The sequence below is a fragment of the Pipra filicauda genome, unplaced genomic scaffold, assembly GCF_003945595.2.
Source record: "Pipra filicauda isolate LSUMZ 115617 unplaced genomic scaffold, ASM394559v2 scaffold63_size3267554_pilon, whole genome shotgun sequence".
In the NCBI taxonomy this organism is placed as follows: Eukaryota; Metazoa; Chordata; class Aves; order Passeriformes; family Pipridae; genus Pipra; species Pipra filicauda.
Window position 1 is genome coordinate 3,253,912 of NW_024104798.1, and position 13,496 is coordinate 3,267,407.

The 13,496-nt window shown below is 47.3% G+C and overlaps 1 protein-coding gene across 4 annotated transcripts in view; it reads left to right on the forward strand.

Annotated features, from left to right (window-relative positions):
* ADAMTS9 (ADAM metallopeptidase with thrombospondin type 1 motif 9) overlaps nucleotides 1–13,465 on the forward strand; it is a 76,892-nt gene extending 63,427 nt beyond the window's left edge. For 2 of the 4 annotated variants that reach the window (XM_039388356.1, XM_039388357.1), the window contains exons 30-37: nucleotides 636–809; nucleotides 6,792–6,965; nucleotides 8,475–8,669; nucleotides 10,093–10,225; nucleotides 10,471–10,565; nucleotides 10,720–10,814; nucleotides 10,909–11,008; nucleotides 12,524–13,465. In XM_039388356.1, the coding sequence (XP_039244290.1) occupies nucleotides 636–809; nucleotides 6,792–6,965; nucleotides 8,475–8,669; nucleotides 10,093–10,225; nucleotides 10,471–10,565; nucleotides 10,720–10,814; nucleotides 10,909–11,008; nucleotides 12,524–12,733 (1,176 nt within the window). In that variant the 3' untranslated portion in view covers nucleotides 12,734–13,465. Of the gene's footprint in view, nucleotides 1–635; nucleotides 810–6,791; nucleotides 6,966–8,474; nucleotides 8,670–10,092; nucleotides 10,226–10,470; nucleotides 10,566–10,719; nucleotides 10,815–10,890; nucleotides 11,043–12,523 lie in introns of those variants that run through there. The other 2 variants (XM_039388359.1, XM_027722996.2) reach the window with 2 other exon arrangements.
* Nucleotides 13,466–13,496: the final 31 nt, after the last annotated feature.

Consider the following 13,496-nt stretch of genomic DNA (forward strand, 5'->3'; position numbering starts at 1 on the left):
TGAGGATGTCTGAGAATCAGGGTAATTCAGGCATTTCTTGCTGTGCCTGGAAGTTCGGAGTTGAGAAAAACTCCACAGTGTAATGGAGGAAATATGAAATGCAGTTAATTTCAAAAAGACATTTATTTTCACAAACTAACATTATTCCCTGCCTTGTGTGCAAGTGCATGTTTAGATGCTTGCTGAAAGAAATCCCAGCTGTATCACACCTTTCCCCCTCTACTGCTACAGACTTTCTTCTATACAATCCAAATTTGCTTTCCATTAAAGTCCACTCTGTTTGTGGCATTTGATGTATTTTGAACTATTACTTTTTTGAGTGAGCGCCTGAGCCGCCTCTGGCGTGTCGTGATGGTTTAGCAGTGCCACTGTCTCCAGAGGATTTTGCAATAAAAATCCTGGCCGGGGAAGTCCTGACCCCAGTGAAGCCAGTGGCAAAAAATTCCCGCTGGCTTCAGCGGAGCAGGGATTTCAGCCTGTCTGCAATAATTTCCCCTTTGTGCAATGAAAAGCCTCACCTGGAAGTTTCACAGAGCATCGCTGCTGTCGAGCCCAGAGCAGAGGGTGAACCCCACGAACTTACCGTGACGGTAAGTCGATGGGCACCGACACTCACCTTCTGTCCTTTCCTCCAGTGCTCCGTGTCCTGTGGCCGGGGTGTCCAGCGCCGCGCCGTGCACTGCCACAGCGGCGCCCCGAAGGCAGCCGAGGATGCCGAGTGTGACCCGGCCAGCCGTCCCCCTCCGCAGCGGGACTGTCACCTCCCCGAGTGCCCCACGCACCGCTGGGCAGCCGGCGAATGGCAGCCGGTAAGCGGGGACCCCCCTTCACCCATCCCCGGGGTCACGGCACTTGTGCTCTCAAGCGCGGGATGATGCTGGAGACGGGGTGGAGGCCGAGGATTGCTGCTGGAGGGTCGGGGTTTTGGGGGGGTGCAAGCAGGGCTTGCCAAAACAGAAAAAGAGCAGAGGGAATGCTCATGCGTGCTAGCTGAAAGGGGGAGAGGAGAAATACCTCAGTAGGGTTAATTTATTGCTTCGTGCTGCCCTGTGTTTGGCTGGGACCTATGCAAATATTGAGCAGGTTTTGGGTAGGGCGGATTTGGGTCTGTTCCCGGAGGCAGAGCCCTGCCGTGCTGCTGCAGCTTGAGTTTTGTGCTTGTGGGCTTGAAGGAATCAGGGAACAGTGGTAATTCCCATTTTCCTGCACCATCACCCCATCTTCTTTGATGTCCCTCTCCTTTCACTGAGCTCCCCGTCCCTGCTCTTTTGTCAAACCATGAGCAGTGCCGAGATGGGGTCTCCCAAGGAACACGGTGCTTTTCTGAGCGACTAGGATCAGTCCCCAGCAAAAACAACCCTTTAGGCTGGATCAGGGGATAAAGCTGCTGCTCCAGTGGTTCAGGGAGTGACTACAACTCTCCTGCATTGTGGGCAATGGGGGGGCCCGAGGCTGAGGGGTGGTAGGAGAATGAGGGGACTCTGAGCAGGAGGAGCCTTCCCATGCGCTGCCGAGAGGGTGCTGTGTCAGCCTTCAAGTGCACAACAGGTTTTGGCTGAGAGAGTTCAGACCAGGTACCAAAGTTATTCTTTGCATTCTGCTTTTGTTCCATTTTTAGACAAACCTGGGTAAGAGTCCTGCCCCAGTTCTCTTCCATCCCTGTCCCACTGTCCCAGGCTCTTCCCTGCGGTGCAGAGTCTGCCAGCCTTGGAAATGGGAAAGGCAGCTCTGGGGAGCTGACTCCTGTGTCACACAGGAGGGGCCACCACTACTAGGGAGAGGGTGTCCTCATCACACAGGGAGAAAGGGATTGCCCATCATGGGCCCTCCAGGATGCAGGGGGTGGAGGGGGCAGAAGACACCCTCACCCAGGTTAGTCAGCCTCTCTGCAAAACTATTGCTGGCTCCAGTGGCAGAGCAGCCCGAGCTCAACCCTTCACCCTTGGAACAGCAAAGGTCTCACTGACTTTGGAGGTGGATGATCAGAGCCTGATCCTGGCCACCTGGAATCCTGCAGTGCACAACTTCAGGGAGCAGGAAAAATATTAATCAAACAGGGACCCAGCGTTCCTTGGCAGTCAGGGGGCTTTTATAGTGCTCCTGCATGGCCCAGAGAGGTCTTGAAGGGGGATAAAATTGGTCCAGGTCCCTTTGCTGTCGAGACAGTGTAAAGAGGCCACGGTGTGAAGGAAAGCAGGGCCTCCTGCTCCGGTAACAAAAAGATGGAGAGGAGCCACCAGCTTCCTGCTCAGAGCTTTGGTGTTTGCAGATACTTCCAGAGCCTTTATGGTGTCAATAAAAAAAAGAAAGAAAGAAAAAAAAAAGAAAAAAGGCAAGACTTTAGAAAAAGCAAATTTGATGAGAGAAAAAGCAGCTCACGCATGCAGAGGCTGTGCAACTTTTCCTCTACAGCAAGAAAAAATTCCAGGTTAAGGCAGTGTTTGCTTTCCTCTCATCTCTCCTTCCTCACAGGCTTCAAGTTTAGCTTCATTTCCCCAGTCTCAGTAGTGCTGGGAAGCTGGTTTTATAATCCTGTGTAACCTGGCCACAAGTACAGGAGGCCAGAGGGGACTGTGCCCTTTCCCAGCTGCCGGGTAGCCAAGGTGAGATGGGAAGCAGCAGGAGGCAAAGCCGAGCTGGCCATGCAGTGGTACCTGATGGAAACATCCCAGCCTGAAAAAGAAATGTAGGAATGGCTGAGGGGGCTCCAGCAAATTCCTTGCAATGAACTTTTGGATTTACAGAGCCCATTAATTTCTTCAGCTAATAAATTTACAGTCAGCAAAGTAGGTCACCAAACAGCATGCAGTGCTAGTCCTTACCTAGTGGTGCAATTAGTCCTGAAAAGCTAGAGCTCCTGCCCCATCCTTTCATAGAATCATAGAATCATTAAGGTTTGAAAAGACCTCCAAGATCATCAAGTCCGACTTTCAACCAAATTTTGCCCTCTCTCCCTTATTTTTGCAACTTTTCAAACCAGTGGTGAGAGGCCTCTGTCTGCTTCCACCCTACCAAGCCCTTGGTGAGAGGTGAATGCTGATGTTTTCCTACGTTTTCCAGGGCTCCCCCAGTTGCACTGGGGAAATTTTTAACATATTATAGAGATACTTTTTTTCCCCAGAAAAGCTTTATTAGGGGGATGGGCCGAAAGTTTCCTCACCCATAGGTAACCATTAATCGGAGAACACCAGAGATGCCCAATGTGAGCTCGCCCCTTTGGCTGACTCCAGGCAGTTCTTCTTTCAAGCTCTTCTCATTTTGTTCTGATGTACCCAGTGAAAAAAAGAAATAGCCCCTTCTCCCCAGCCTTTAAGTACTGTCTGTGTGTTATTTACAGTGAGGAGGCACAGATTGCATTAGTATTCTCTGAGCAGGGAGCAGCAATGAAATCCCTAATTGACATGAAAGCCAGGATGTAAAATAACATCCCAGCGCTGTCTTGTTCTTGATTTCTTATCTTTAAAGGCAGTCTGTCAAGAGGTTTGGGTTTTTTTTTATTGTTCTTTTTTGTTGTTGTTTAGAAAAAAGTTGGTCTTGCCAATGTGAAGGAATAGGGAACTTATTGGAAAGCCTTTACTGCTCTGTTGGTATATCACCATTAATTACCTGTTCTCAGTGCCCACACCGGGGAGAAGAAAGTCAATAGAAAGAGCCTTGCTGATGTCAAAGTGAAACTCAGACCAGAGTCATGAAGGAAAAGAGAAAATTGGGAGAGAGAAGGGTTTTTTCTTTGATATGAGCGTCTGTGGAAGGACAATGCATGGTTCTCGAAGCTGCAATGCAATTCTTGAATCTTTGACATTTGCCATTTGGGGTGAAATTATGCCATCCTTGCCTGATTTGAATTGCAGAGTTACCCAAGGCATGTTCCAAGTGTTCATGGCATGGGGAGTTCATTTCTTCTCTGTGTCAGATGGTGATTTAAAAAAAAAAAAAGAAGAAAACAATGAATGCTTTTGCAAAGCAATGCCTTTGGGGTTATTTTAATTATTGTTATTACTCTTCTAAAACAGTTGCAGAAGTGCTTGAAATGGTCCTTAATTTGAACTGCCAGGAAAATAGTTCAGAATTTGGGAAATGAGACGCAAGAGACAAATATTGTCAAATGCCTGACCTGTTTTTCAGCTTTTGCTATCAATAGCTGTTATACCCTGACCCCACTGTTTTTATGTGAGATTTAAATCAGTCTTGAACATGAGATTTCATACAAAATCTATCACTGTATTGAAAGGAATAATAGCCTTTCCATGCTATCTGGACTGTCCGCTTTCTACATGAATAATGTTTTATAACCTTGTGGGGGCTGATTGGAACCTCTGCAGTGTTTCTCTTTGATTTAGTTTATGACAGCCTCACTGTCTTTGAGCCACATTTAATAGGGATTATTTTAGTTGCCGGTTACCCCTAAAAAATACAAATAATCAAACTTTAATTTACTGATTATGACAAAATGCACAGAGCTGGCTCAGGTTTATTTGGCCATACAGCTGTTATTTGCAGAGAAACCCAAAGCAGGCTGGCACGTGCTTGAGAGTGTCAATCTCCCATCAGCAAGTAATGACTTTAAACGAGGAGAGGATGGGCTTTTGGTGTGCTGTAAACAAGGATGGGCTTTTGATGTGATAGCTCTTCACCAAAGTCAGAAAATGCGTTGATGGCATAGAGATTGTTCACCCTCTTAAAATTAAGCCTGAGCAAATGAACTTTGCAAATTTAGGCTTAAGTATACCTTAAGGGGAGGAGACAAAATCAGCCTTTCTTCCCACTCCTTGCAAGGTACCTCCTGTGGCCACCAGCAGCCGAGGGCTGGAACCATTCACCCCGTGCTGGTGACCCCTTACTAGGCTGGTAAATGCAAACCAAAGACAAGGGGAGCTTTGAGCATCCCATGGCCCCACTCCCACTGTGCTAGAGAGTCCCTCATTAGGGGAGAGCAGGAAGGTCGGGGTTCAGGCTGCCCCAAAAGGTGCCTGGTGCTCAGGGAAGCTGCACCTTCCAGATGGAGCACGAGTGATGCCACATGCACATGCAATGCCCCCCTTTCAGTTTTTACTTATGTAATAGGGAGATAATCAGAGATGGGCAGATATAGCACAGTTTGTTTGCTTTCTGGGGAAATCACACTCCAGCAAATTCCTCCACCCCCTGTAGGATCGCCATGTTTCAGCAAAGACCTAAAAGGAGCTTCCACTCCAAGGACTCAAAGCAAGAGAGTAAATAAGGTTGAAAGCACACAGAGCCCTTGGGGTCTTTTGGCAGACTGTGGATTTTGCAATGTTGACTGTTGCCTAAGAGCTCCTAAGTTATTCTTTTGGAATAAATGCTGCTTTGTGGGCCTCCCTTTCCTTCCCCATCACTCTCCACTTTGCCCCAGTACTAAGTATTTACACCCAACATGACGTTGCACTCACTGCGACTCTCCTGGTTTGCTGCTCCTGCCATGGACTGATCTGATTTTTCGGAGTTCTCACATAATTTACAATCTTGGTTCTGACAGCTAATTACAGAAATAGGGCCCCGACAGTGCCTGCATTTTGCAATTAGCTGAACCCACTAAGATCTCGCTAATTGTGGGCCAGCCAGGGGAGCAGGAGCTGCTTCAGGGAGGTTGGAAACGATGTTTGGAGGGTGAGACCCTAAATAGATTAAACTGGCACAGTCCTCCAAGCCTAGGTGACTTCAAACAGGGCTTCTGTACAAATAGGGATGGTCTGATTGAATGTTTTATCCTTTTCCTTGGGGGAAGACATTTCCTACATGTTGTATAAAATTATTATTTTCATGCATTTTTCTCCTTGTTAATCCAGTTAGTTGAAAGTGTTAGAAGTCTATTACAGGCAATAACTTTAATATAAAGGGTTTTATCCAGACAGCTGCTCCTACGCTGATTTATTTTGCTTTATGTGTATTTTTTCTAAGATGCTCTCCAAGCACAGCCTCACAGTCGGGCTGGCCTTTCCAAGATGAGAAAGAACTGAGTCCTTAAAGTCTCCAGAAGTCCCTGGGGAGCAGTTGTGCTCAGCTGGCATGGGTTGCTCTTAATATCAGGCAGGGCAATGTTTAAAAGAGAATAAACCCACAGGGCTGCCTCCAGTGCAGTGGCTGCAGAGTTGTGTTCAAGGCCAGGCTGGAAGAAGCTCTGAGCAACCTAGTCTAGTGGAAGGTGTCCCTGCTCATGGCAGAGGGTTGGAACTTTAAGGTGTCTTCCAATCCAAAAGATTCCATGATGATTCTATGGGCCCCCACTCCATGCCAGGGCAGGGCGTTGCTGCTCACCTGCTGATGGGGACTGGGGAAGGGGTCCCCAACACCAGCCACTGCCAAAGGTGTAGCAGTGTGTTTTTTGGAAGGGGGATGGTTGAGTTGTCATTCTTCAAACAGTTGTATTTACTAGAGGCTGAAATGATGGGGGTTGGCCCCTCTCTTGTCCCCTTGCCCCATCTCCTGGCCCAGCATGCCCGTTCCTGCATCTCTTGGTCCCATCACAGCTGGACCCTATATCTGCCCCTTCCCAATACCTCCTACCTCAGTTTCTTCTCTCTCCCTACATCTTTGATTTGGGTTAGTACCTCCAGAAGTCAGGAACAGTTTGTCACTGGATGTTCCCACAGCACCTGGCACAGGAGGGCCCTGGTCGAAAATTTGCCCCCAAGTGATACCAATGGCAGATGCCAACATGAGGCACAGAGACACCACTTAGGCAGGCTGCTGGGAAGAGGGATCCCTCCAGATGGCTGTTCATTTTCTGAAGTCTCTCATGGGTTGCATGAGCCACTGTTTCTTGCACACAGTGCATGAAGACGTGCGGGGAGACGTCCCGGTACCGCAAGGTGGTCTGTGTGGATGAGAACAACAAGCAGCTGCAGGACAGCGGCTACTGCGACACCAGCAAACGCCCCCCCGAAATCGAGAGCTGTGGGCTGCCACCCTGTGAATACATCTGGATCACGGGGGAGTGGTCAGAGGTAAGTCCCCATCCCTGTCCATGCACAGGGACTGTGCCACTCGGCACTGGGCCGTACTCTCCTTCTCTCAGTGCTGCCCTTGCTGAGGTATTGCAACCCAAATCAACACTGGCAGGGCAGTGCTTCGTGCTTTAATTATTATTTTTGGGGCTGTTTCTCTGTGCAATCGCCCTGTTGGAGAGAAAGGAACAAGGCTGTGGGAGATGACCAGGATATTAAAGACAAAGCAGCATGCTCAGGATCCTAGCTAATATCTGGAGGCAATTTCCTTCCAAAGCACATCGTGTTCGGCAGGCACCCTCTTTGGTTTTTTGCTGGTTTATTTCATTCATTCATTTATTTATGTGGTTTTATTGCCATCCCCTCCTGGACGGCTCCAGGGCCCCGTGGGCTGTGCAAGGGTCCAGGCGAGCATCACGGGGGAAAGGCAAGCCTGGATGTGACCATGGGGACACATCCTTCCTCAGTGCTGTCTTTGGCAGGAGCAAGGACCCAGAGTGAGCAAAGGCAGGAGATTCACCCTCGCAGCTGGGAGAGGGCTCGGCAAGGAAAATAGATGAGTTTTCCTTGCGGCAGGCACCGCATGCGGGAGGACCTGGGCTAATCTCAGCCTGTTTCCTCCTGCAGCCAGTGAAGGATTACTTTCAGTTGGAGGAACAGGAGAGGGAAATGACAAGGCAGCTGCTGACACAGCACTGATTAAAAAGAAAGAACAAGAAAAGGGAAAAAAGAAAACATGCCAGGACCGAGGGGGAGGAGAGACAAACCACCCAAGATAGAGCAGGAGGGGAAAACGTGGTGACATGATAATATCTCAGAGCAGCCTGGTCTCCTGAGTGATTTCCTAAGAGAAATATTGAGCTGCCTGTGAGGCTGAAGCCCTGGCTGCCCCTTGCTCAGACACCCTCTACCCACTCCCAGCATCTCTGACCCTCTGGGAGCACTCTGGCCCATGAAAACAGAGAGGTGGGATAGGGCTCTCAGAGCCAGAGCTTGTCTCTCCTCAGCTCCCACTCAGCCTTTTGAGAAAGGCAGAACACTATTTATCTTCTAATTACAAGGAAAAATTTGTCGTTCTTCCAGTTGTGCCAAATACCTGCAATTCAGGGTCAATCTTGACTGTTTTCTATCTCTGTGTATCCCGTGGAAAAAAAACAAACAACAAACCAAACCAACTAAATAATAGAGGCATTTCTGAGTTCCCAAGGATCTTCTGCTCCTTTCTTTGCACTTGGGAAGAAATAACATGTGCCCAGGAGCCAGCCTGGCATAGAGAGTCCTGGAGCACCTGTAGATCCATTCCAGAGAGGAACTGGGTGCTCAAAGACAGTGTCAGGCACCAGCTCACTCGTAGTAGCCACTCACGATACTCATGACTGGCTTAACTGGATAGTAGTGATCCCCTGGAGCAGCTTGCTGTGTTACAAGCTGACAAGCTGTCCTTTCCTCCCCGTTTTGGGTGGCCTTACTGAAGCATGTGGTGCTCACTGGTGTTTCCTCTGTTCACAGTGCTCGGTCACGTGTGGGAAGGGATACAGGCAGCGCCTCGTGTCCTGCAGTGAGATTTACACCGGGAAGGACCACTATGAGTACGGGTACCAGAACATGGTCAACTGTCCTGGCACTCAGCCACCCAACATCCAGCCCTGCTACCTCGGGGAATGCCCTGTCTCGGCATCCTGGCGCGTCGGCAACTGGGGAAGCGTAAGTTTGGAAAACTTCTTTTTTTAACTGAAAAGATTGGAACAAACTGATATTTTTTTTACGTCAGGGACACAGACTGAAGGTTTGGAGGGGGAATGTTTAAAAACTGCATAAATAAATGCACTGAATACTCTGGTGGAGCAGCAGCCTCACTGTGTGTAGGGCTCCATGCTCCAGAGTGAACTCCATCGTATGGGGGAGTCCCAGCAGCTACAAGTAGAGTCGTAATCTCCATGAAAATTTGGATGTAACCAAAATTTGTGGCGGTGTTGATGGTCATGCTGAGTGCTCAGTCGAAGAGGGGGGTCGTTGCAGAAAACAAGGATTTGAAAGTCTTGTGCTGGAAAAATTGATGGATCGCTGGCAACTGCAGTTGATCCCACCCAGCCACATGTATGAACAAGACTTTGGAGCCACCAGTAGGCTAAAACACTGGTTATTTGAGCCTTAAAATTTTTTTTTTCTTTTTTTTTTTTCTCTCCCTCCTTGCAAATACTGGGACAGGGGAGGGGAAAGAATTTGGCCTTTCTGCTAAAGTTATTTGGGTTGAGCCTCTTCTGGGGACTGAACTACAAGATCAAATTTTAGTTAAGGTGATAACATTTCACTTCTTTGGGCTTCTGACATTCTTTGAAATGTGACGTTTCTCCCATAAACTTGATTTATTAACCCAGCTCAGGCATTTGTAGGAATTTGTCAAACCTTTACAAGGCAACGAGGGTAAAGCCAAGCAATATGTAGTGGAAGTTGTCACAGTAACTGGCAAAGCTGTTTGAAACCAAAGTTCCTCCTGCCCCACAGGAAGCTTCAGATCCTCCCTGTGAGTTAGTGCAGAGGATGAGCTGCTGTTTGGTAGCTCTAGTAACTTGTGCAACTTCAGATTGCCCTTGATTTGGGCTGTTTGAGGATGACCCAGTATTTGCACAGATTTATCTATTTTTCCAGTGGGTGAGGGGAGAGAAGATTGAGGCTCCATTTTTTTGGTGCAATTTGGATAGAAAACAACAGCCATGTTTGTTCAGAGGCCCCTGGCAGTGACCCAAGCAATGTCTCAGCCACCAGGAGAGGATTTCTACCATGCAGGCCTTCTGGTGAACATTTCTCTCTTGTATGACCTTCCTAACGTGAAAAATAAACCATTTCACTTGAGCACATGGTTCACTTTAACCAACTGCCTCATCCAGCAAAGCATGCAAATGCTAAGCAAAGTATGATAGTCTTCTTGAAGTAATCAATGATGATGATAATAATGAAGGGATTAATAATCAAAGGGACTACTCATTTGATTAAAATTAAACTTGTGTCTGAACACTTTACAGGATTGGAATCTTTCTCTTAATACAAGGGAAACATCCTGTCTCTGTTCTTCTGGAACCCAGAAACTGTTGAGATAAACCCCAGATCTCTGTCTTGTGTCCTGCAGTGCTCTGTCACCTGTGGAGTTGGGGTCATGCACCGGTCAGTGCAGTGTTTGACGAACGACGACCAGGTCAGCAGCTTGTGCCATGTGGATCTGAAACCTGAGGAGAGGAGGACATGCCACAATGTCCATGACTGTAAGTCTGCAGATTTGCACCTTCCTTTGCCTTTCTCATGGCTTCAGCATCTTTTCCCATCAAACTCCTAGAGATCTGCAGTATTTCCAAGCATTGGGAGCCTTCCAACTAAGCACTAAGGCACACTAGGGAAACCTCTGAAAAATAAACAAGATGTTTTGATGTTTTGGATGCCTCACAGTGTTCCAAAAGAAATTTTGATGTACAGTTGCTCAGTAACTACAAGTATTTCTGTTTTGTTTCAGGTGAACTACCAAGGAGTTGCGAAGATGTTAAAAATCTCAAAGGTGTCACTGAAGATGGTGAATATTTCCTGCAAGTCAAAGGAAAGACGTTAAAGGTGCATTTCAGCAACAGAATGATAGTTAATGTATTTTCCAAAGGTGCAAGGGGACCCTGGATGTGCTCTTCACTTCCACGCTTGGATTTTCTACCTTTGGTTTTCTCAGTGATGCCTTTGCCTTTGTGACAAAATTCTGGCTTCTCTCTCTCAGGTGTATTGCTCTGGGATGCAGACTGACAGCCCAAAGGAGTATGTGACCCTTGTAAATGGAGATGCAGAGAATTTTTCAGAGGTGTATGGTTACAGGTAAGAAATCCTGTAATGGTGAGCTTCACAGTGTTTTTTGTTTTCCATGGCAATATTTCCGGTCATGAGTAGAAAGGGTTTTCTTTTGATTTAGATTGCATAACCCGACCGAGTGTCCGTATAACGGGAGCAGACGAGAAGACTGCCAGTGTAGGAAAGATTACACAGCAGCTGGGTTTTCCACCTTCAGCAAAGTAAGGCTGGACCTGAACACTATGCAAATAATAAGTGAGTAAAAACAGGGCCTTGCCATTAAAAACAAAACGTTTGTTTTACACAAATATAGCTGTAACTACAAGCAAGCAGTAGTGCTCTAGTGAGCAATATTCCTGAGCTTTCCTGTTAAAAGCTGCTTTTAAACTTGGTCACCTGTTTGCTGCTTTACTCTTGGAGACTGCAACTTGAGTACATCAGAGATGCTCGTATTATTTCTCTGTAAAACAGGAAAATATTAAGACAATTGCTGGTACATCTGCTCTGCAGAATGAGTATTTGCATGCACCTGGCAGGCCAGTATATTTTTTGAAGGATTTTATTTCATTTGATCTCCTATTTTCAGACTGGACTCAGACACAAAGCTTAACCAGGGAGGAGCTGCCCCCCCATTTTGCACAGAGGGATGTCAGGAGATCCCAGTGCAGGGAATTCCACCAGGGTGGGGATGCTGCTTTCTATGACCAGGGCAGAGGAGGCTCTTGGCAGAGCCAGACCATGGGGAAATAATTTGTGTTGCTAGTGATGGAGGTGGGGAGATGGATTAGCAGGGGAGAAGAGGGCTGTAGCTGTGCAATATAAGTGATACCCTGTCTCTCTTGTAATTCCTTGGAGCTGGAAGCCACCTCACCACCACAGAGCCTGTAGCATCCCATAGGGTTACAGTTTCAGTCTCCCTGACTCCAGGGATGCTATCAGTTTCCAGCAAATGTTTTAAAAATACAACATATTGTTGGGAGTTCATTCAGTAAATAGCTGAGGGTTTTTTAACAAATCAAAATCCTTCCTTGTAAAACGACTCTTTATCTGATAAGTGGTTTTTATCACTTAATTTTCAAGACCTCCCAGTCTATTAATCTGTAAAAAGCTACTAATAATCTGTAAAAGCTTCTAGGTAAAGATCTGAAAGGAACCACCCTCGGGGAATTTGATACCAGCTCCCTTTGAATTTCAAAAGGATCTGGGCACCTTCCTCTGTCGGGCAGGAGCTATCTCACATCCCCATCTAAATGAGTCTCAGTTACTTCAGATCCTTCCAGAGCAAAATACCCCAATTCCCTTTGAAAACCCGACCCCTGGGCTGGGGCAGCCAGGAGAGCAGAGATGGTTGTTTGCTTTTGTTTAAAAGAGAGATTTAGGAGGTCCTGTAGCCTTCTTGAAAGTGGGGAATTTTCTGATAGAAAAAGAAATCCCAAGTCATAGGTTCGAGTTTTGTTGTTATTTATACCTTGTTCTTAAATCACCAATGGACTTAAACCAAATTGTAAACACTGAGTGTATAAGTTTCCTGTTAAATTCAGTGTTCATGTGCTGGGAGTCACATGTGGGATGAACTGGGAGATTAAATATTAAAGACCTAGTAGTCTTCACTCTCAAGATTAATGTGTGAAACCAGGTTTAGTGAATTTAAACATTGGCAAAGAACACGTTTACATTTATTTTGTCTCTCTCCCTGCATCTTTCTTTCCATGTTATTCACCAACTCTTCTCCACAGCAACTGACTTACAGTTTGCAAGGACACACGATGGACGACCTGTTCCTTATGCCACTGCTGGGGACTGCTACAGTGCTGCCAAATGCCCTCAGGTATTTGACAAGAGGATTTCATAGGAACTGGTGCCATTTGTTATGTTCAGGCCCTCTATTAATTACTGCTGATCACATCAGCCCAGCTTCAGTGTGGGGCACATTCTTATCTCAGTGATCAGAAACTTTTCCCTCTGTGAAGATGGAGAAAGTTCCCTTTGTGAAGATGGAGAAAGTAGTTTCCACTTTCCATATTATCAGGCCAGTGGCTGCCTAAGGGACATTCCCTATGGCCTCAATCAACAGTAAAGGAGAAAAGGAAGAAGAAATAGGCTGTGGGAGAAGAACTGGGCTTTACATGGGAAGTTGAAGGCAGGGGGATCAGTCCATGACAGGGATTGGTGGAAATGCTGGGCAAGGAGAGCAGGAGGGAGTCAGGGAACCTGCCTCTGTGCTCTGCAGTCTTGTACCCACTTAAACCAGTTTGCAGGGGTGCAAGAAGATGGGTGAGACAGCCCCTCTGGATAGAAAGGCAGCAGACAGACAGCAGGACTCCTGCCATGCCAGCTCTGGGAGAGGTGCCTGAGAAGGAGAGGGCATTTGTGGGGCAGGAACAGGTCGGATTTCTGCTGCTGGAAAGACATAGCCCATCTGTCAGAGACCACAGTGGTACCTGCCAGCTGCAGCCCCAGTGTCCCCACACCCTGCTGTTTATTTTGACAGCAGCCTCATGGGACCATCACTGACCCCACTTTGGGGCTGCGAAAACACTGACAAAATGAAGGTGGTGCCTGTGCACCAGGGCAAATCCAGCCTGTCCCAGCACCACAAGTTGCCCACCCATGAAAGCACGGAGTAGGACACAGGCTAAGTTGCCTCCTCAGTAGCTCTGGAAGGTGATGTAGAAGATCTAGCCCAGCTGCTTGGAAAAAATATGCTTT